The 22636-nt window shown below is 51.8% G+C and overlaps 2 protein-coding genes across 2 annotated transcripts; both read right to left on the reverse strand.

Annotated features, from left to right (window-relative positions):
- Positions 1-27: 27 nt before the first annotated feature.
- Positions 28-2629, reverse strand: TGME49_235010 (hypothetical protein). Its single transcript, XM_018780413.1, has one exon. The coding sequence runs from the start codon at positions 1576-1578 to the stop codon at positions 793-795; it is 786 nt and encodes a 261-aa protein (XP_018635842.1). The 5' UTR covers positions 1579-2629; the 3' UTR covers positions 28-792.
- A 908-nt stretch (positions 2630-3537) lies between these two features.
- TGME49_235020 (COPI protein, putative) lies at positions 3538-22543 on the reverse strand. Its single transcript, XM_018780414.1, has 23 exons — positions 21579-22543; positions 20525-20798; positions 19557-19743; positions 18812-19077; positions 18005-18086; positions 17328-17412; positions 16405-16643; positions 15959-16115; positions 15075-15163; positions 14127-14353; positions 13058-13250; positions 12115-12354; positions 11245-11345; positions 10947-11028; positions 10555-10683; positions 10059-10214; positions 9311-9466; positions 8215-8301; positions 7312-7431; positions 6667-6778; positions 6293-6349; positions 5169-5944; positions 3538-4360 (listed from the first exon to the last, which is right to left on the reverse strand). Exons 2-23 carry the CDS (start codon positions 20704-20706, stop codon positions 4313-4315), a joined length of 3771 nt encoding a protein of 1256 aa, XP_018635841.1. The 5' UTR covers positions 20707-20798; positions 21579-22543; the 3' UTR covers positions 3538-4312.
- Positions 22544-22636: the final 93 nt, after the last annotated feature.

The following is a 22636-nucleotide window of genomic DNA, read 5'->3' on the forward strand; positions in this document are numbered from 1 at the left end:
TTTGTCATTCTGCCAAAGACTCGTGTCCAGTGTTTAAGCTTTGGAGTCTAGGGTTTCACACCTGGACACTTTTCCCAGATGACCACTATGTAGGCCAAGTGAAGAAAAACGAAGAATTACGAGGTCGAGCCTGTTGCCTCCGCCACACCCCCCAAAACAAGCCAGGGTTCTGAAAAAGTTGCAGCGAACAACCTTGAGACCAGCACGCTCTTTGACGCTTAAACATGGAAGCATCGCCGATAAAACTTAGCAGCACCCAACGACGGATAAACGCGCTGCCGCGCTCTGGATACTCGGACACGCACACGTTTAAAAAGTTCACCACTCGCCCAAGCATCTCGCTTTGAAGAGCCGTCCGTGACCCCATTTCCCTTCTCTTTCAGTAAGTTCTCTTCAGTCGCCAACATTCCGCTCTTTTCGAGACGGCGTTCACTGGTGACTCAGAGCTCTCAGGGCCGGTGTCGAGCCTGTTCATGCCCGCGTCCAAGACAGTGTTTGTGTAGCCTGTTGCTTCTGCTTCATGAGTGTTGTCCACCCGATGCGTCCTCCTGTCTTGTCGGTTCTGCTCCTTATCCGTTCGCTGCGAAATGCCTTCTTCTCTTCACTGCGTTGTATCTCGCTCACGCTGTACAGGAGAGATCTGTTGATCGGCGCCTCGACGTGTCGCGGCACCTCCAGTCATTTTTCTGCTACACAAGGATTCGAAAGTGTAGCGTCCTTCGAACCTTGGTGAAGCCGCGCATGTGACTTTCTGGTTTTTATCCGTGACCAGATTTTCGGCGCATTTATGATCTATTTCGTCTTTTCCTTCTTCGTAAGGTGCTCGAAAGACTCTAGCGTCGTCATGCTGCTGCCGAGAAGGACTTTCGCGTTGGTGACTAGGTTCGACACGTCTCGTCTTCTGAACAGCTCCAACACTTTGTCGACCGCACCCGGGACTTCCATGACGTAGTACGAGATAATAGAAACAACGAAAGCAGTAAACGGCGCGTAGAGAGCCAACACCATGGGCAAATTCGCCAGAAAAAACTTTCCCCAGGGCATCTCGGTGACAAAGTGGTGGAGGAGGCTCTTCGACTGGGCAGACGCTTCCACGGCTTGCGCACGAACCCCCGCCGGCGTTTGTTCGCTTTGAGCCGCCGAATCTCTAATCTGATTCTTTTCCCGCTCTTCTGTACTCCCAGTCAAGGCGCTCTCCGCAGTCTGATAGTCACGCGTTGCTGTGTCTGAAGTCGCAACCAACCGGCGCGTTACGTACCTCCCACAGTGCAGCGTCAGAAAGAGAGCAACTGCGATTCCGATCGCGACAGTTCGGGAGTCTACTCTCTTCCCGCGAGCAACGTTTCGAGATCTGGCTGACTTAACGCTTTTGCCTGGCTCCTGATCGAAAACCCGCCTTCTGGAAGTCGCTCGCGCTCGAGGCACGCGCGCCAGGGGGGCAGAGTACCTTCGCGGACTCTCACGGGTGAAGGTTTCTTCCACGTCTGTGGTACTTGCTGTTCCGTACGTCCCGACCGCTATACTTGACGCTTCTGCTTGTACCGCAGGAGGCGGTCTGTACGTGTACGTGTAATCCATTGCGCCAGCCGCGACTGCGAGTTGGCGACAGAGTCAGGAGAAGCGGCTTTCGGTTGTGAGTTGCGGCGCTACGTCAGAAGAGTTGCAGGTCAATCGACGACTCGAAGGACACTTGTATCACAGATAAAAGCCAGTCAATAAACTTTTCGTTAGCGAACTGATTCGTCGTGAAGCGGTTGAACAGGAGGGACAGGAGCGCACGACGCTTGCGGGCACTCGGGAGCCGCTCAAATGGGAGTGACAAGTATATCTCGAGTCGACTCCTTTCGATGACTTTGGTCGCCTCCTGAAACAATCGAGAAGAACTTGAAACGTGTGAGACTTGCGTCGATCCTTCGATGGCGCATTTCCAAGGCTACGCGGTCCAGAAAAACGCTCGCCTGTCGGACAACCGATTCCACGTAGGACCCGACGGGTGGCGCGTAAAATCGGGAGTGTGCAATGTTGGACGCTGGAAGCGGCCGCAGTGAACAAGCACAAGACCTCAGGGCGGCAATCCATGACTCCAACAGTGAAAAAGCTCACTTAACTTGTGGTTTAGCGGCTGGAAACGCGCTGTTCAAGTGGGCATTTTGGAGAGGCGCCTCGGTTACGGCCGGCGCCTTGGGTGCATTCACCCCTTTCCCTGCACACACTTTGAGGGGACTGGAGTCTGAAGGACGGCGGTTTTATACTCTCAAAAGAGCGAATTTCCAGAGAATTACACACGGCCGTTGCTGTCGCACGGAGGCAACTTTCACTGCACAGACTTGCATTCCCTGGTTCGTGAAAATAAACCCCGTGGGAACTTGTAGATAGGCGTGTCCCTACGGCGGAGAACAAACTACATTTTCCTGCAGTTTAGTCAAGGAAGAACGGTTCGTTTTTTCCAAGTTCCCGTGGAGCACTCAAATCTCTAAACTCTTACTAGTGATGTAGCTAGGTCCTCCACATGACAGAGACGTTTCTTGAGGATCAGCCAAGTTAGATTTTTGTCACGTGTTTGTGCAAGAGAGATAGAGTTAAACAGAGAACGGCAGCCCTGAAAACGCCATTTAATAATCGTGTCCCGGAGATAACTCCTCCCAGGATGATTGTCCTGCTAAATATTCACGTGGAAGTAGCTGGAGGTCGAGCAGACCCCACTGCACCCAAAGAACCCACATCCACAGAACTAAACCAACCCTTTTGACGCCAACAGCTTCCAAACAAACATGAATACTGGCCGGACGTTGAAATCCACCACTTTCAGCTGTCTCAAGCATTACAGTGTGGTGCAGTGCTCTACACCGAAATCCAGCACGAAAACTTCGGTTCTTAGCTTCAATGACCTTTCTTAAACCAACCACACGCGTCGCTGCAGCGTTCAAATGCGCTCCAGGAGCGTCTTACCGTATCTTCCGTACAAAATGAAGAAAGGGAAGATCAGGGATAGCACATGCCCTGTAGTCACAGCCCGCGAGAGCCCATAAGAGATATCAGCCCGCATGTCTCACGGCCACTCGCCAAAGCGCTGTAGAGAGCTCGCACGGGAGAGGGCCTCTCAGTTGAAAAACCGTCTACGATTGAAACAAGCATTTGTGTAGGTTGCGTTTGTGTCGCAGGTGAAAACCTTTGCGTACCTACCTATGCCGGTCGTACCGTAATGGCAGTTACCGGCATATCCTGCGGCGCCGAAAAGAATCCCTCCCAGACCGGCGATTCGCTAGTACCTATGGCATCGTAAACTACCCCTCTCAGCCTTCCATGTGTGAGTCCGCCGTCTCCTCTGGCCTACAGCCGACGCCTCGAGTGCACGCATGTTTACACCTAAACATTTCCCAACCCACGTGCGCTCTCTGTGGTTCCACATGGACTGGAAGAAGAGAGGAACCGGTGGAGGCAATGTGGAGAGAAAGCAGCTCTGCAGTTGCCTTTGCGTTTCAAAGGAAAGAAGAGAAACGCGTTTCTGCTTCGGGAGAACGCTGGAAAACTCCATCCGGCCTTATTTAAAGAATTGAGGAGGCAAAGGGTAAGACGCATGCGTGTGGCGGGTCTCGCAACCGGAAAAAGCCGCGCTGGAAAAACAAAAGGACAAATCGTTTTTTTCCCATTCTCTGAAAAAGCTCTCTCGTTCCGTCATTGCTTGCTTCTTCATCACACAGCTCCACTCTTAGTCTTTGGGTTTGCCAGATTACCACAGCGTTCGTCGCTGTTCCCTTTCGTGAAGATCAAAACCGGGAAGTTCGCGTCTCAGAGACACAACTGAGTATCAACTTCGATGCAGCGAAGGACAGACGTTTCCATGTACGACATTTTGCGCCTCCTTGCTTCTCCTTTCGATCCTTGACATCTACTCGGCCTACGACATCGTAGTCCTCCAGCTCGCTACCGACCTCCTGCTGTTTGCCTCGTCCTCCTCCACGCCACCCTTACCCTGTGCATGCATCGATTTTCACCCTCTGGTCTGCGCGCCTGCCTCATGGTGTCTTCCGTACTTTGTTGATCTCGATTTGCTTCGCTTTTCTGCCGCGGGGAGTCTCTTCGTTTTCTTCTAAACGCATTTCCCCCTTTTTGCTCGCGTTTCTCGACACCCGACAAGATCCTTGTACCCCCGACAGATTCGGTTGACTGGCCCGTTGGACGATTTCGACCGCCTGGCCTCTAGCCCGACTTTTGAAATTCTGCCCCTCTGCGTAACTGTTGGTATATTTACGCTGATCCCCGCTCTTCTCCCCTTTTCTTCGCACACAATTCGCGCGTCACACGTGACGCCTCACGCCTCAACGTCGGAAAAGGAACTGTCGCTCCCGCCTGCCACACCCTGAGACAGAGAGAAAAGGAAAAAACAAGAAAGGGTGTCGAGAGGGGACCGGAAAACGAACCGCATCGGAGAGAAACATACGCAAAGTAGAAAGTGCTGGAAGCTTGGAGAAGCACAGCACACCGCAGCGAGAGAGAACTGCATAACGCACATAAGATTGAAACGTGGAGAGGATACTGAATACGCATTGTGAGATACAGACAACTCAGTTCTTTCAATGGTAGGCCACTACCACCGCACTGGAGAGCCTCCTACCAAAGAAACAACTACAAGCGCTGAAGAATAGAGACGTATGCACTCCAAGAAGCTCTCAATGAGAACAAAAGAGAGACTGCAAGAAGAGGAAGAAGAAAGCAGCGACATGGCACCGACATAGGAGGACCCGAGTTGCGAAAGGAACAGCAGGGACGCACGCAAACTGACGCAGAGGTTCAAGGCGTTGAACATTGTTCGCCGCGTCTCTATTTGCAGCTGCCTCCCAGCCAAAAAAAGATCGCGCATGCATGCAAGCATCTACGGCCGAGGCGGCGTCCGCAGATCTTCACCACTTGGAAGGTTTGAAAAGGCATTCTGAGCCCCTTCCAAAACTCATGGGAGACGCACGTCTTCCCTGCAAGTCTTCCGAACACACCCGCGTTTCTTTCCCCTGTGCGTGGATGAGCAGTTTCGTCGACGCTCCACGGTTGTCATAGACTCTCTTCGCAGGTGGGGTGGAGCACTCAGTCCCGGTATAGCAACGATGGATGCACAGATAAAATGCAGGAAACGCGAGGCAGAGAGGCAGGTCGAAACAAGAACGTGGTCTTACTTTGCGCAGTTCACTGGGCTCCGCAACATCGACAAATTCGTCTCGCAAAAACTGAGCGCCCGCGTCGGCTGCTCCGTAGAACTCCTGGCCGGGCTGTCGCTGTTCCTGGTGCATTCCTCCGCCGTGTGAGTGCGGGGACGCGAACTGGCTTGTGCGTGCAAAGTCGTTCTCAGGATGCGCTGCGATTCGCTCGACCCCATAGCCGCTGCATGCGCTCCCTGGGTCTCGAACTCCTGGGGACACAGATGGCGGGTGAAGCCTCCACGACGCATGCGGGGACTGCCCATCGCTCTGGCCATCTGCCTGAGTTCTGCTCCCCGAGTACACGCCCACGGCGTCGACTTCGTCCTCCACGAACTCTACACGCTTCTCAGTGTCTCCGAACCTTTCTCGCTCTTCCTCCCGGCTGTCCACGCCGACCTGCGACTGCGCGACACTCCCGTCTCCCCAACTCGCGCCAAGTGTATAGACGCCGGAGGCACCGGCGCCAGTCTGTCCGTCCAGACTGGAGGTGCCAGTGTAGGCACTTCTTTCCGTCACGGTGCTGCGGATGTCGGAATAGGCGACGCTCGCAGATCCAGAGACAGCAGCATCGAGAGTCGAGTTCGGCGCGTGGTTTACATGAGGTTCGAGCGTCCCCAGCGCGCCTTCAGCCACCGCTGATCGATACAGAGGAGCCTGCGAGCTGGAGGCCGCAGCCTCAGGCGCCACAGGTGAAGAAGCTGCGTGACTGTGGGGCAGGCGATGCATGTCGGCCGGCACGCCTGACAAAGTCTCTGGAGAAAAGGACAAATGCAGAGACGCGAACGCGCGCTTGGGGTGAAGCAGAGGCGCCGGCTCGAAATTCAGGGAGAAACAGAGACACACGGAAGCACTAGGGAGAGCGCCTAGTCGCGAACAGCGGAGGCGCGGACGCAGAGGGCGGACAGGCCAACGGCTGGCGAAGGGTAAAGGAGAGAACACTCCGGGTGTGGAGACACGGAAAGGGGGAGACACTCGACGAAAGGAGGAAAGATCGGATAAAACCAGAGGATGGCAGAACAGACCACGCAAAAGAGACTGTTAAAGTCAGTGACACCAGTGGTGCCAGTTCCACACAAGACGGCTGAAAACTGAGAACTTACCATCGAAACCAGACACACATGCCTCGCGCGCAGTTCCGTTCACAGGGAGCTCCTGTCCTGAGCACACACACCCATAAACATGAAAACGCTTCTGCGTGCTGCTTCTGACTAGAACTATGAATTCGGCAGTTATCTCGTAATCTCACAGAAAACCTCAGAACTGTGCATGCGTCCTCTCGGAGCCACGAGCACACTCCGGTCCATCCCCTGAACCTCTTCCCCTCTCCTTGGCCCCCAAGAGCCGTCACAGTTGCGAGAGAAACATTATCCTTGCAGTCAAACTGCGAAGTCGCAAAAGCACACAAGAACGCAAATGCGCGCAGAAAAAAAGTGCACGCAAAGGAGCGCCGCATTCGCCTAGAGACTCAAGTTACCGTGGGGCAGGGACCCGGGCGCCCCAGCGTCGAGGAGGTCTGGCACTTCCTTTGTTTCGCCTGCTCCCTCCAGAACTTCGTCCAGAGAAATCGAAAGCAATTCATTTCGGATCTGCAAAAGAGACAGCGACAGCAGTCCAGGAGGCACGGAACTCTGAACCTAAAAGTCAACGCGAAACCTATCTCCAAGGTCTCTGCTCTCGACATCGACACACCCCAGCAGCGAAGGTTACCGCTTTGACTTCGATAGCCTCTTCTCTGGCTACAACGGGTTCGGTTCACGGCTGTGACGGCCAATTCCTTTTCAAAGGCAGACGCGTTTTTCGCCTTATCCGCCAACGATGAATCTGGAAATCCTCGCCGCTGGACGCGCCCCACCCGCGGAGTTGAGTCTCTGTGCTCCGGAACGTCTCGGAGAGGTAAAATGCGATACACACCAGCGTCAGCGTGCTGCATCAGAACGCGGGGGCTGCCTCAAGTAGAGACATCATCCACTGTCGGTCTGGAAGAACAAGGTCTATAGTGACTCCAGCGCGCCACGAATCCGCTGGTCCCCACGGCAGCCCGCAGCCGAGACAGACAGGAGCGATAGTAAGCCGATGAAAAAACGAAAGCAGACATCGAGGTCGACTCTGCAAAACTCACTTTCTGTACACCTTCTTGGTTGATCTGTTGAACGATATCGTAGTCGAGCAAGCTCCGCACCGACGGAAAAGTCGAAGCAGGGACGACGCGAGCGTATCTCTCTCTAAGAATCTTTTCTGCCTGAAGGAGAGCGGTCGAAATACAAAAAAGGAACTAACCTTGACAGATGCGCCTCTGGAATAACAAACAGACTAATACAACTAAATATCTAATACATGAAAATATATCTACATCTACAAATATATATATATAGCAATCGAGAGTCGTCGCTCTTTCTTCAGGTAGAGAAAAAACTGAGGACGAGGAAAGAACGCGTCTTTCTCATTTGCCGGATACGGGCTTCTGAAGCAGGTAGAGCTTCGGTGTCTGTGTAAAAGTCGCGTTCTTTCTCCTCTCCATCTCGCACGACACAAAACGGTACACCAGTACATACACGAGTGCATGCAACAGCCGTCTTGCATCGCGCGAACTGCATGCAGCTCTGCTACGAAGCAGATGCAAAGCATTAATGCGCCAATTCCATATCCCCACCTATCTTCGCATAACAAGATAAGTGCAATAGATGGTATAGAACCCATCTCCACGTGTCGATACATATATGACGATAATTACAATTTTTCTGGAGGAGCTCCTCTGTACATACACTGCGGGTCGCCCCACTTCACCGCTTTTCGTTGTCTTTTTTGAACAGCACCACGCAGAGCTTTTTCGCTTCTGCAAGACACTCGGCTGTGCCGCCTGTACAAGAAGTACAGAAGCGTTCCTTCCAGAAACGGAACACTCCGCGCTACTGTCGGCATCGGTGCAACTCGCAGAAACCGAACGCCGTCACGAAACAGACGGTTCACGATGGTACTAATCGTCTGAACATGGTGGCGAAAAGCTTTTACGAGCAAGCAGTACCTCGATGGCATCCTGAAGATTCTCAAATTTCTCTGGGTGCTCCGCAGGGTCAGCTGGGCCGCCTGCTCTGCAGCAAAGTTCTTCTTCCTGGGAAAAACAGAAAAAGGATCTCAGAGTCAGCATTTGTGAGTCTTAACTGAGACGCACCGGTGGACATCTTTGGTCCTTGTGTGGTTTGTACCTCCTGGACGCCTCAGTTCAAACGAGCGCCTCCACAAGCACATCGACAGCCAAGACCGGATCCTTGGCTGATGTTCTTCCTCTTCTTCCCCTTTTTTTCTCTCTCGACACCCTCGTCCATCTGCACGCTGTCACGCGGCTGCTGCTGTCCGTTCTGTCTACATTTGATACATCCACTGTTTATGTGAGAAGCGACCTGAATACAAACTGTACAGATCTGTCAGTCACTTTGGAAGTCTCCGTCTTAGTGACAGCCTGCATGGAATCCGTAGATCTTCTGCATTAACGACAACGGATTTGATGTTGCTCTACCTGTACTTACTGGTGTACAGTTCCGTCTGCCATTGCCGTTGATATACGTGCATCTACGTATATATATACATATACATATATATACATATATATACATATATATATGTACGTGCATGTAGGTATATATGAGTGTATGTGGATGTGGTAATATATGTGAAGTTCCGCCTGTGCCCAAAAGAAGAACAAAAAGGGGACCCAAAAGCGAAAGCACGGAGAAGAGAATGACGAGCGACAGAAGCAGAGCGGAAGTCCCCGCCGCAAAACGAGACGTTCAGACGTAACGCTGTGCTTGTCCTGTTCGGCGCCTCGGACGATGTTTTCAACTGCGTTTCTTGGACGACACACACACAGTCAACGTCCTCGAATAAAAGACGTCGCGTCAACAGTCTCTGATGCCGCGTACACGTCTCATCGGAATTCAGCGATAGTTCAGAAACGAGATGAAACCTCCGACCGACTGGGGTTGTGGGTGGCATGCCTGGCATGCTTTGGAGCGTCCACGGTTCGCACAGAGACATCTTTTCCCCTCCTCGGAACGCAGCCTTGCACAGAGAGACTCAGAGCGTCGACGGCAAACGCGAGAGCATCTGAGGGAGCAGCTCACTTTTCTCTGAGAGTCGCTTTTCTGTCTTTTGTCTCCTTTGCTCTGCTTCTTCCAAAGGGCATCTCGCCACTTCTGCACGCATGCACTCGCACGACTGGGCGCGTAGCTCCGGGCAAACAGAGCCGCCTCTGGGAATCGCTCGGCCGCCCAGAGCACCTGTGAAAAGAGGAAAACATGGACATCAAAAAGTACAAAAATGGCATTGCCAGTGCAGACTTACAGAACCTGCGGATCCAGATACCCTTCAGAAAGGCACCTCTGCATGTACGTATACGCGTCCACGCCCATGCACATCTAGATGTATGGACATACGCATAGACACACATTTGTACAGAGAAGTATAAATTTGTATTTACAAGAATGGCTGCATGTAAATAAAAAGAGGAAAGAAGCAAGACACCTAATTATACAGGCGCGCACTGTAGACATGTCATCATGTGTATAGACAATTCCACTCATACCATCCTCGACTTGTGAAGTAAAGTACACAAGAATATCAAAGAGGTTGTTGCAGCACGCAACATCCTAGATTCGTATCCTGTTGTGACATTTTTAGACAGTCACAATACGACTATGTGCACGTAAACAAGTCTATGTGACAGACCTAGACATAGAGAGACATATATCGAGATGGATGCATATATAGAGACGTATACACATAGACAGATACACACATATATTAATATACATAAATATGTAAATGCACACATACAATTTTGTGAAGAGTGAGACAAAGTTGCATGCTTACATCGACACAGTTGTCGACGCGCTGACAGAGCGCATAGGCGAGAAACGCCACAGTAAAGTTTTTATCTTTGAGAGCCTCAGCTGCGACGTTCAGCAGCCTTGGGGCGTCTCCGCTGGCGGAGTAGAGCAGGAGCAGCGAGTGGTGATCCCGGCACTCCTGAAGGAAAGGGGAATTGCACGCAGGTGGAGAACGAGTGGCGTCCACACAGGGCGAACCCCAGAGCAGTCCACGCTGACGCCATCAGCAGAAATTCGAAAAAATTCAGAGAAACCGAGAAAGGCGAAAGAAACAGAGCAGACTGGCGTCGCAAAAGCCATGCCCCCCTGAGGCACCTGCTGCCTTTCACCTCTACCGGTCAAGACAAGGAAACCTTCGCGGCTGGGAGAAGTTCCAAAACCTTGTATTTGGAAGAGGAAACGAAGGGGGATCGGTAGGCAAGAAATTCCTCTGAAGGCGAGAAGATTTCAGAGAAACAAATGCGAGTTTCGGAACTCACGTGGAAGCAAGAGGCTGCCAAGGGCAAATGCCCCGTCTCAAGGGCCATGTCGCCCAGACGCTTCCACCGAGCCACGACCGTCCCCGGCTCTGTCGAAGATTTGCTCGTCGACCGCACCAGCTCGGCGCACTGAGAAGGAAGACGAAAGAGGAAAGAGGAAACAGGAGATACTTTGCTCAGGCGAGGACACTGGACACAGAGCATGTCGATAGCTGACCCTGAAAGATAAACTGCCTTTTGAAGAGGCATGGACATTCCTCGCCAGAACGAAGCGTGTACAGACCAAGTTGCGTGTCTGTGGTACTGCAGCAGTGTCTACCAGAGGGCAAGAGACACCCCCTTTAGGATGTCCATGAAGAAGGAAGGCGAGAGGAAATGAGAGAAAGCCTTACAGTTTGCAGGCGACCCAGAGACAGGGCGACGTCGAAGCGCAGCTGCTCATCTCGCGCGAGTCTTAGAGCCTCTTCTTTGTATCTGCGAAAAAGGAAAAACAAGTAGGAACGCAAATGCACCGATGCATGCCAGAAATCCTTTCAAGACTGGCACCTCCTTGATCCGTCAGTCGAAGTTGAGAAAAGGCCTTCTTCCGGTTTCTCACTTCTCCCTGCTGCTGTTCACTTTCTGCTTCCTCTACGCCCTCGATCCTTTTCCGGAAAAGCATTTATCTTTTTCCTTCTACTCGATTCTCACCCTTTTGAGAAAAGGAAACGCGCAGTGCGGTCGTGTAGTTCGACGGGGATACGCGGAAGAAACTCCTCGGCTGCTTGCAGGTCGCCGCGCGCCATCGCGACCTGCAACGGAAAGACATCCTGCTTTTCTTCGTAAATGGATACTTGATTAAATCTGTCAGATCCACGCGCCTCTCTTCTCGGAAGTTGACAGAGCTTTCATGAACTTTGCCTGTGTGAGTTGACGCGTCCACGTAGCCCACACGCGATCCGCATGACTGCACAAACCTCCCCCGAAGGCAATGTCTTCCTCGAGCGCGACCGTTTTTCTCTTGACGATCTAGCGACGTCCGGACGACCGTCGCGGTCACAGTTGCAGTTTCTTCAACGGTGACGAGACACGAAACCCAGTCACTGTTTCGTAACATCAGCTGACCCTCCTCCGCCCAGAGAACATACTGGAACACCCAACCAGAAGGTCACCGATGCGTACACTAGGACCTGTCCGCTCTTCCTCCGTACAAAGGCGGCATTAAGAACATAAAGGTCATAGCTAGACCATGTATTGGAATTATCACATTATACGTAGATACTGTCTCTGTACAAATGCTCCGCGAACCAGAACTGTATAACTCAAATCGAATAAACAGAGACATCATAGTGCACGTTCAGGGACAGCTGGCGATCCCAGAACGTCTTTCCGCGCCGTGTCTGCAGAGGCGAGAGCCGCAGACGGCAAACTCCAAGCGGCAATGGAGACCGGAATCTCGAGCCACACAGGCCTCGCGCCTCGAGCTGAACAGGAAGCGAAGTCACTGAGACAGAACGGAGAGCTCTTTGCTTCCGCTGTCTTTGCATGCAGACCCACACCCAGAGGCTCCGGCGCACATACCTTGTACTCGATGAAGGCGACGTGGAGACTGCATGCGCTGAGACCTAGGTCGCGGTCAATCAAGTACAGGCGATTGTGTTCTGGCAGGTACCCGAGGATAAACGAGGAAGCTCGGCCCCCCGCATTCAGGTGATGGAGCGTTTCGACCTGACCTGCGCACCAGCATTTTACGCGCCCTTGCGCCGTCGTGTAGACCAGGCACTCGCTAACCCAGACACCACTGCCCGCTGACTCCGTCACCTGGAAACGCAGCAGACCGAGACAAGAGCGAGAGCGCACTCGAGGCTGGGGTTCACGAGACAGACAAGGGGGGGACGGGGGTTGGGGGGTTGGGGGGGAGGTTGGGGGGGGAGGCCGGCAAGACGTTTGCTGGTTTTTTCTGTCATGAAAAAAAGAAAACTGAAGGAACTAACAGAAGGTTCGAGGCAACCGGGAGAAAAAAGGACAGAAGTCGACGGTTTCTTTCCTTCCATGCAGAGACTCGGGAGGTGGGCGCCGCACTGCGTTCTCTCGGAAACCTTCAGAGGCGGAAGCAACCGGGTCCGGAAGACTCGCAGATGATATGCTGAGTAGTCTCGAAACCAGCCAACAAGAGAGAACCTGGTTCCGGGGAACAGAGACTTTCACGATCTACTACTCCACTCGTCGGCTGATCTCGAAGGGGATTCGTTTTGGCTTCGCCTGGCGAGTTCACGGATAAAACCAGAAACGCAGCCAGGACGCCCCGACAGGAATCGGACTTTGCCGAGACGAAAAAAGCGAGTCGGAAGCGAGTCACCAACCAGCGACTGGATGCGCATGCTGACACTGCGGCGCGGGAGAGCCACGAAAGGAAGTTTACCCTGCTTCTTCCCTCGTTCTTTTTTTTCTGCTTTTTCGCTTCTTTCTCTTTCCTTCTTCGCCGTTTCTGCTTCGGTGTCTGTCTGCTTCTTCTCGTCCCCACTTGGTCTACGAGTTCGAAGGCGATTTCGATGCCGCCCTCTTCCTCTCTGGCCTGCGCTGCGTTGGCCGCCATGACTGCAAATTTGTCGTGACGCAGAATGTAGACTTTGTCGGAAGTGAAAAGAGCGACGAAGAAGCCGCTCGGACTCCAGTGCACCTGCTGCACGCCAACCACGTCGATGCGGCGAATGAGCCTGGAAAAACCAAGTCGGAGGCAGAGAAAGGCTGAATCCAGCGGGGAAACGTTCCACGGAAACCGCTGAAACTCCGGAAGCTTTGGAGTTCTTCACAGTGCGGATAGGATGACACGTTCAGCCTGGAGGGTCTCGAAAGCAGCCACACTGCGTCAATTCTTTGCATGAGAAGAAACTCGAAACAGACGTCACGCCCATCTGGAGGAACCCTAGGTCCAAGTCCTCCGGAAAAAAGCCAAAAAAAGAGAAAGGCTCCTCGAAGACCCCGTGGGCCGGCGTCTCCAGAACATCCACCCGTCACACGGCCACAGTAACGTAATGTGAAGTGCACGCAGTTTTTTAGCGTCTGCTATCGGCTTCTGTAGGGATAAAAGCACCCCTGTAACTGACGCTTCTACATCTGCAGAGGCGACGTCCAAACACCACAGCTGGGACCCGGGAGCCAAGTCGTGTAACCTTATTCTCGATGATCTTATGTGATCACATTGGTGTAGGTCATGTCGAAAAGAAGGAGGGGACTCATCTCATTGTGTGCAAGAAAACGTTTCGGCGACTCTGAACTCATATCGATTTGACGTCTTCATGTAAGGTTCACCGCAGAGGCGGTTCTCCGTTTTATGTCCTCTTTCTTCAGTTTCTGCGTGGAAACGAGAAGATCACGAAATCCCTAAAACGCAGGAACACCCTTCCTGCTTCTGACAAGACAGTTCTTTTGAGAAACGTCAAAGAACGCTGGAGCTATGAAAAATCCAGAACAAGGGGGGTGGGGGCCTTCCCAGTCTACGCCTGAGACCATTTTTCGAAACGAACGAAGTGCACTGAACGCTCCCCACAGTTGCAGAAGCAACTGACTCCGCAAAGACTGAAAATGCCCACCTGCAAGCTTCCCAATCGTAGAAGCAGACGAAAGAGTCGTCGCTGGCCTTGAGAGCGAGAAGGGCTCCACCCCACAGCGTCTCTACTGAGAAGGGGGGAGTAAAGTTGAAGGTTTCTGTGAAGCTTGTGTGAACGCGGATGCGATTGCTTTCCTCTCGAATCGCATAGTGACCGTCAGCCGACCACACAAAGTCAACGCACTTCCCGAACGTCTTGTTTCGCAAAGCCTAATACCGAAAACAAAACATTCAGAGGTGCATGCACAAAACACATTCACAAAGACAATGAGGAAATACCAGTAGACAGACGGAAAGTAACGCAGATCGACAGAGACAATTCATGTGTGTGCATGTATATATACATGTATATATATAGTACGCAGCGATAGATGGAGACAGATCGACAAAAAGAAATTCACTCAAATACAAAACTACATATATATATATATATATGTTTGTATAATTATGTAGATATACATGTATATATGTATTATGCATGTATGTGTGTCTGCCTGTCTATATATATATATATATATATATATATATATATATATATATATACGGATAGACAGAGGTGCAACTGGGTGCGGACATACGCTTGTAACACTATACGTTTGAATGCATTCATATGAAGTCGGATACAACACAGGCCGATGGGCGCATGTTTGAATCTCTAAGTAAGTATGGAAGACCGACAGCACTTGTGCATGTGCTCTCGAGACGTCTTTCCCCTTGTCTCCGGTGATCGCCGCCCAATGTAAACGGACGAGCGAGAAGTAAAGAACACAGGCAAATACACAGGAGACGAGGAAGAGAGGTTTCGTGAGAGCTCGTGACGGAGAACGGCAAACGTAGAAACGCCGGGGACCCAGTGGCCAGAGCTCTTTTCCTCTGTCAGTCTATGTTCTTCCGAATGCCCGCATTCCTGGCTTTTTGCGAAGAGGCTCACCTGTGCTGTGTAAATCACGTATTCGCCGTCGCCGCAGACCGCAATGAATCGACCGTTGGGGTGGTGGCTGATGGTTTGAGGAAAAATTTCTGACGAGGAAGCAGAAAACCTTCAGAAACTGCTAAAGTTCTACACGGTGGAACGGCGCGTCGAGGCCCACCGAAGCGTGGTGCGCTTCCGAGACTCCGAACTACAGACACAGCTACTCGTGGTACAATTGCCAGCGGAACTGACTTTCTCGAGACTCGACGCAGCTCCTCCCCTCACCAAAGAGAAGAGGGAAGAAGCGACAGAATCCCCCTGCATCTGTGCGGAAGGTGACGAAGTTGCAGGCAAAGAGATTGAGGCGCTCGTTCGAGTTCCACGTACAACCGATGCGTTCAGGACTCAAGGAAATCCACGCATTCGTGGTCACAAACAAAGCGCCTCGACAACCTTTCACAGAAGTCGAGTTTGAGGTGCGTTTCCGATCTCTTTCGACAGCAGAGGGTATACGCAGAGGCTACGACTAGCGTAGGATCTTCCATCTTCCTCGCAGGCGTTCCGAAGGAACAACAATGTCAAATGCGTTTCTCGGTCTGGCGCGCGAGACTCGCCGCAGTCTTTCTTCTCGTGTGACGCGAGGTTCAACGTCAGACCTATGGAGTGCAGGCACTCGTTGTGAACTCAACGGTGAACATGTGACAACGAGAAGTGAATGGCAGCGAATTTCGAGTGCTCTCTCGCACACCAAGCCGTGTTTGCCTTCCGGTTCGTGATCCTCGCAGAAGTTCGAAGCGGAACTCAAGAGGCGGCTCTCCAGTGCTTTGGGTCTGCAGCAGCCTCCCCGGCCTCTCGGCAAAACGACCCCTCTCGTATCAATCTTTTCTGGCGAATCAACTCACCGCATTGGCCGAGTTCCTTGTACGCCACCGGCAACCGTTCGCCGTCCTGATACTGCTGCTCCTCCAACAGCCGCAAATTCACTTGCAGAATTTCAAAGCCTCGCGCAACAACTGCCTTGCCACTGTGCAGCGACGCAACTGGCTGCTCCTTCCCCATCTACACGCAAACGCTTCAACGAAAAAACTCCAACAATGCCCCCAGACACACGCTCCCAGAGAGACACAAGTACAGACATACCCACAAGGCGAATCGACCAACAAACCGAAACATGCATTGATATAATAAGACAGATGCATGCATGGATATACAGGCGTGCATGTGCATATATGAATAGAAACACATCTATAAATATATACATATGTATATATATATATATATAAATATAAATATAACTGTATATACGTATGCAAATGTGCATGTCTATATGATGTGCGTGTGGCCGTACTTTGAGAACGAGAGTTCCCGAGTCACTTCCAATGGCGAGGACGAGACCCCCCAGGCCGCCTGCGCCTGAGCCTGTCGCGCCAGCGGCAGAGGCGACGCCTGCAGAGCCACTGGTCGAGGCAGAGGCAGCCGAGGAAGGATCAAGGAGAGACAGGGACCAGATTCGCTCTACATTTAAATCCAGAGAAAGCTCCTTCTTGTACGTCAGCGCATGCCACACAAACAGCTGCGCGTCTTCGCCTAAAAAGACACACACACACAGACATGTGACAGCAAATGCAAAGAAACACCCAACCATACAACCAGACATATAAATAAATATATACATATATATATATATATATATATACCCTAAAGACTTCTGTACACGCGTGTCAAATCATATATATATATATAGATACATACAAATATATATATATATATACATACATACAGATACCGACATACGGACGAACATATATATATATATATATATATATAGGCCTGTGTCTGCCGGATTGAGCGATTGAAATCGAAGAGGAAGCCATGATTCTCCTGGCTGCGGGAGACAGTTCAACAAGAGTCAGTGCGTGCAATTGGCAAAGGCTTCACCATCGGCAGGGCAAGGTTCGCAGAGACGGAGAGCCACCGGAGAGGAGGAAGACAAGCCGTTTGTGGAATAAGCAGCCATAGAGGCCGAACATTTCGACGCATGCAGTAACGAGTGACGAAGAAGAAAGCATATGCAGACTTGCATTATCCACGTGCAGAGACGCTGAACTCCCTCAACTTCTTCGTGCTCTACAGGCGTAACTGCGCAGATGAACGAGGTGGAGGCCTGGAAGCGCGTGAGCAAGGGTCGTCTGCAGTTGTCTATGGAAGTAAATGGAGTTATGCGCGGATTCGTCTCTTTACAAGAAACAGCGCAAAGTCAGGAAAGAATACCTGCGGAGAAGAGGAGGGGAAGTACGTGCCCTGCAAGCGACGTTAACAGAACTGAGCACACGTTCCGCGAGTGGCCACTCAAAACCTGCGAAATTCCCCACAAAAAACAAAGAAAAGCTTCTTTGCCAAGGCCTCTCTGACAACTCCAAGCAGACTCAAAGAAACGTCGCCAGCTGGAAACTCTCGAAAGCACACACAAGGAAACACAGGCACACTTGCCAACAGACCCACAGACGCACACATATGCAACAATATCTGTACTCTTCGTTTCTTGATGTGCACATCCACCCTTATACGTGACTATATATATATATATATATATATATATATACCTATATGTTTTCCCTTGATGTGTATATACCTAGACAAATATATATATATATATATATATATTAATATGTGTTTGCTTTATAAACAGACATGAGAATGTCTCTTGTTTTCTTTTTGTCTTGGGACCCCTGGCAGCAGCACCAGAGAGAAATGGGAAAGCACGAGAGAACAGTACTGGAGGCGATTGTTGTCAAAACCTCGCCAGGAAACAGAAACTGAATTCCAGCACCCCGTAAGGACTTCTGACTATCCGTAAGTTGAATTTTCAGACGAGGAAAATCCAGTTTTCTGCGAGCAAGCCACTCATGAAGAGCCGAGAAAGAGACTATTCAGGCGATAAACGTTACCTGGATACACTGCTTGGTCTGATAATCCCAGACGCGAACGGTGCAGTCGTCACTGCCTGAGACCAGGTAGGGTCGTTCTCCGCTGAAAAAAAGGAAATGTGAGGTTCTTTACAAGGATGCTATTTCTATCTTAGCGAGCGGCAAGACACAACAGATTATACGGCAACTATCGCTGTCGGAAAACAAAATAGGGGGGCATGATTCTCATCTCTTTTTTCCCCAGCCTCGTCATAAAGAACAGCCTTTCGATGTCTCTTGCGTAGAAAGCGGACAGGAAACGTTTCCGTGTTTCGGTCGCACAGGAAATTCTCTTGTCGCCCTCCTCTCTGAAATCTCTGCTACAGGTCAACAGCATGCATGCAAGCGGAAGGCTGAAACAGCCTGGTCGACGGTTGAGAGTTTTCCGAATCCGGTGGTTCAGGAATTGCACTCGAGTCACGTCTAGAAGACGGCCAGTGTTCGTCTTCTACAGGGGGGAAGTACAACACAGCGGGAGCAGAGCGAAAGAGAAGCCAAGACGCAGAGACGCGAAACAGACTGCGGGAGCCGCTCTTCTCTGTTCTGCTGCGCAAGCTGGATTTCCAGCCTCATCGACAATTACAGAAGTCCGCCTCCCTCCATAAAAGCCTATCCAACTGATCAAGGGAGTCGTGCATGCAACATCTGCGATACCATTCCGTTTCTAAACGCTCCCAGGCCACGGTGAAACTGGGAAGCACGGGGGAGAGTCGCCCTCCACGTCCGTGAGGCATGGATGCGCAAGAACCTTTTACCTGTTCGCATCTTCTTCGTCAGTTCGAGCCTCACCTCTTGGAGTATTCGATGCAATTGACGCCTCGTTCGTGACCCGTCAGGGTGAAATGGGGGGCTGAGACAACCGCCGCGCTGCTGTCGGAGGCGGAAGGTGAAGAACTGCGGACCTGGATTCCCCACACTTTGATGGTTCTATCCAGGGAACAAGAAGCAAAAAGATTTGGGTCTCGAGGGTGCCACTGGGTCTGCATAACGTAGTGGGTGTGCTGCTCGTAAGAGGCGACCTTCTGCCAGTTCTTCTCGTAGTGCCACAACTTGACCTAGCAGACGCATACGCCCACAAGACGACCTACGCAAGAAAAGCTGACGGGGAGAGAGAAGGCGGCGACGCGAAGGAAGAGAAGAGAGAGACGAGGCGAGAGAGACGAGGCGAGAGAGACGAGGCGAGAGAGACGACGGAGAGACAGAAGAAGGGGAAAACTCAAGAGGAGTATGGAGGGAAAAAGAGGTGAGAGAGCGAAAGAGAGAGAGCGCGGGGCGAGAGAGGAAAAAGGCGGAACGGCATGGAGGAAAAGACACCAAGAGAGAGAGGAAAAGAGAGCGTCGGAGACAGAAGAAGAGGGAACCAGGCAGACGGAGAAAGAGAGACCGAAGTCGACGAAGCAAGAGAGAGCGAGAACGACAGCGACAGAGACACGAACTGGAAGCTGAAGAACTGAGAGCACGAAAGATGAGAGGCGGGCAACGCGAAGCATCGCCGATGAGGGCCTCTGGCGAACGACACTGTGAGAGCGCTTACAGTCATGTCATCCGAGGAAGAGAGAACAAGAGGCTTCGCTGCATGCACGGAGATGTGCCGAATGTAGTCTCCATGAGCACTTGGAATCTCCTTCACTTTCTCCAGGGTATGGATGTTGAAAACGCGCAGAGCGCAGTCGTCTCCTCCACAGATCATCCATTGTCGCTTGACGATAAACTTCGCCGTTCTGATCCACGCAACATACAAAGCACACCCAGGTCGCTCGTGGTCCTCCTTCTTCCTGTCTCTGTGCCTCTTCGACGACGACGCCGGGTCTCCCCCTTGTTCATGCAAGGTGCAGAAAAGGAATCGACACTGTCACCCACGACGAACGGAAGAAACGCGCGTATCCGTCAAATTCACACACTTGAGGGGTTTATCGTTTTCATGTAGATATTTACATTCACCTGCATGCATGCACCTCTGGATACTCAGAGCTCTGTTCAAAAGGCCTGGCGAGCAACAACGACGCCTGGCTTTCGGCGAGACCGACAAGTCTCGCCTGAGAGCACGGAACGAAGAACAGAGCCTGTCGAGCGTCGAAAGAACAGTCTCTGTCGAGTCGGAGTCTCGCGCACCGAACCATCGGCAACGTGCCGTTAAAGACGCAGATGTCCAAATACAGACACACATACGGATCTACATGAAAAACCTGCGAGGATCGGTGTCGACCTCGTCTACACCGTCGCCTCAAAACCAAAACATTTACTCGAACAGTCGAAAAGAAGATGCCGAAGGAACGTCCCTTTTCTGGGGAAAAACACTACAAGCATACTCGTAAGCAGATAAATGTAAATATAGACATAGACAGACGCACAGCTAGAAAAATAGATAGACAGAAAGATCTGCAGACAAACAGATGTAGGTTGATGGATCGCTAGATGGATAGACGGACACACAGAGAGAGAGATTGACAGACATGCGTGAGCCCTCTCGAACGGTTTGGGGTCTCGCATTGCCAAGTGTACCTGAGAGGGAGGGGAGAGGCGTCGATTTCTTTGACGAGTGCATGCGTGGTGTAGTCGTGGATTTGAAGTCGACCATCGTAGAGGGCAGAGAGAAGGAAAGGCTCTGTGGGGTGGAAGTCCACAGACTTGACGCGCTCAGAGCGCGCGAAAAAGTGCTTTTTCAGCGAGACCCGGAGAGGCATCTTTGCGCTCGAGGGGAGAGGGACGGACCGAGAAACGCGAAAGGAAGCGGAGAAAAAAGACGAGACAGGCGAGGCGAAGGGGAGGAACGAGACTGGAAGACCCAGAAAAAGAAAACACAGCAACCGTTTTCCCTACAGGGAAAGGAGAAACAAATGGGGACTGGGTTCGGTGAAGTGACCGACTAAGGATGGAAGACGGGGACCGAGCCCAATGACAAACGAGTCAGAAGGGGGTCGGAAGATGAGACGCCGGATAAGAGACGGATGAAGCAGGGATGAGTTGATGTGAGAAAGACTCTGCGGGTTGTCCACGGGAAGGCGAAGCAGGGGAATTCGAGACCTAGAGAAGTCGACGAGTTGTGAGGCCGAAGGAGGAGACCCGCAACTCAGTGCAGGGAGCTCAACGACAGCATCACCAAGAGAGCACGCGAGGAGACAGACGTTCTTCTGAGAAGCTTCGCACAGTACAGAGAAGCGACCGGAAAAGCAGAGTCTCTCCTGAATCGGAAGAGCCTCTCAGCGAGCGAGACTGTCAAGGAATTCGATTCCTCTGTCGTCGTCTCCAACGGTCTTCCGCCTACGTTGTGTCGACCTCGGCTTGCGGCACTGAGGCCTGCTCTCGAAATGTGAGGAACGAGGAAAAAGACGGCCCAGTCACTGAAAGGAAAAGTGGAGGAACAGAGGTGACAAAAACCGGAGAGAAGAGACCAAAACCAGAAGCACGATGAACGGAGGAGACAAGACGAACAGTGCTCAAGGCGCGCTGAGGCTTCGAAGCACCTGAAGATGTCAGGAAGCAGAAGCAGAGCAGGCAACCCCTCCCAGCCGTGCAAAGCTTCTACGTTTGTATGTCTGGGCACCTCGAGACGTACCGGGGAGAAAGATGCCGAAACGCGAGCGAAGACATGCGATCGACGCGGGCGAGTGGAGAGAAAGAAATCGGGGAACGCATATGCAAGAACACGAAGGCCAGCAAAGAAATCGAAGAAAGCCGACCACTTAAACGCAAAATCGTGAAAGAGGGTGTTTTTTCAACTAACTTTTGCACGTTTGCTTCGTACACCCACGCCTCGTCTGGAGTGTCTCCCCAACAGATGAAGACGAACCTCTCCCGTTTCGCCGCCTTCCGCCTCTTCTTTGCGCTTTCCTCCTCTCGAGGGTAAACAGATGAAAGGGCGCGGAACGCGACTGTTTTCGCTGCGCCGCGATGCGATGAAAAACTCGGGTGACCTCCTCTTGTCTATTCGCCGCGAGCCTTGGCTTGGCCGCCTGCGACTCGGAGGGAAAACGGGAACCACAGTGCCCGCTTCCTTCTTAATTTTCCTATTCCGTCAATCAATTCCAACGCAATTCTAAAAAGACTTTGGCGCCACCCTCTGAGACTCAGGAAGCCGCCCGCTATACGAAAAAAGAAAACCGACAAACCACCCATTCAGGGTTCTCTCCACGTTCGGGAGCGTCGAAATCTCTGGCGCAAAAAAGACAAAGCAGGAGAGAGCAGAAACGCGTACGGGGAAAGCGAGGTTCTTTGTGTGCAAGCAAACGCGTGAAAGAGAAGCGTTCAAGAAGAGCGGGAGAAAGCGGCAAGAAGCGACTTTTTACGCAAGAAACGGTGTCACATGGGTGATCGTGAGAAGACAGTGGGTGGTCCCAGAGAAGGTGGGTTTTTGCTTGGGGGCCGCGCCTTTCTCCGGCCTTTTGAAGCTGTGTCCGTACCTCCTTAAACGTAGCGACAGACATGAGCCGTTTCCTGACATCCAGAGCACTTGCTTGGCTCCTTCCTCGCCCTGAAAGGCGCCTTCCTTGTCTCGTGTGTACACCGCCACCTCCAGAAAACGAGGCGGCTCTGCGGAGACAGAGTTCGCGCATGCAGACCTTTCCAAAGGCCAGCCGGCTTATATTCGGAGAATCTCTGGCATTGTCTCGAGGA

This window comes from Toxoplasma gondii, chromosome X (assembly GCF_000006565.2).
Source record: "Toxoplasma gondii ME49 chromosome X, whole genome shotgun sequence".
NCBI lineage: Eukaryota > Apicomplexa > Conoidasida > Eucoccidiorida > Sarcocystidae > Toxoplasma > Toxoplasma gondii.

Coding starts and splice junctions, on each gene's coding strand:
- TGME49_235010 (XM_018780413.1), bottom strand. CDS start 1,578: ATGGATTACACGTACACGTACAGACCGCCTCCTGCGGTACAAGCAGAA.
- TGME49_235020 (XM_018780414.1), bottom strand. CDS start 20,706: ATGCCTCTCCGGGTCTCGCTGAAAAAGCACTTTTTCGCGCGCTCTGAG. Junction 19,744..20,524: donor GCCTCTCCCCTCCCTCTCAG/GTACACTTGGCA, acceptor TGCGTGGATCAG/AACGGCGAAGTTTATCGTCA. Junction 9,467..10,058: donor GCGTCGACAACTGTGTCGAT/GTAAGCATGCAA, acceptor CTCTTTTCACAG/GTGCTCTGGGCGGCCGAGCG.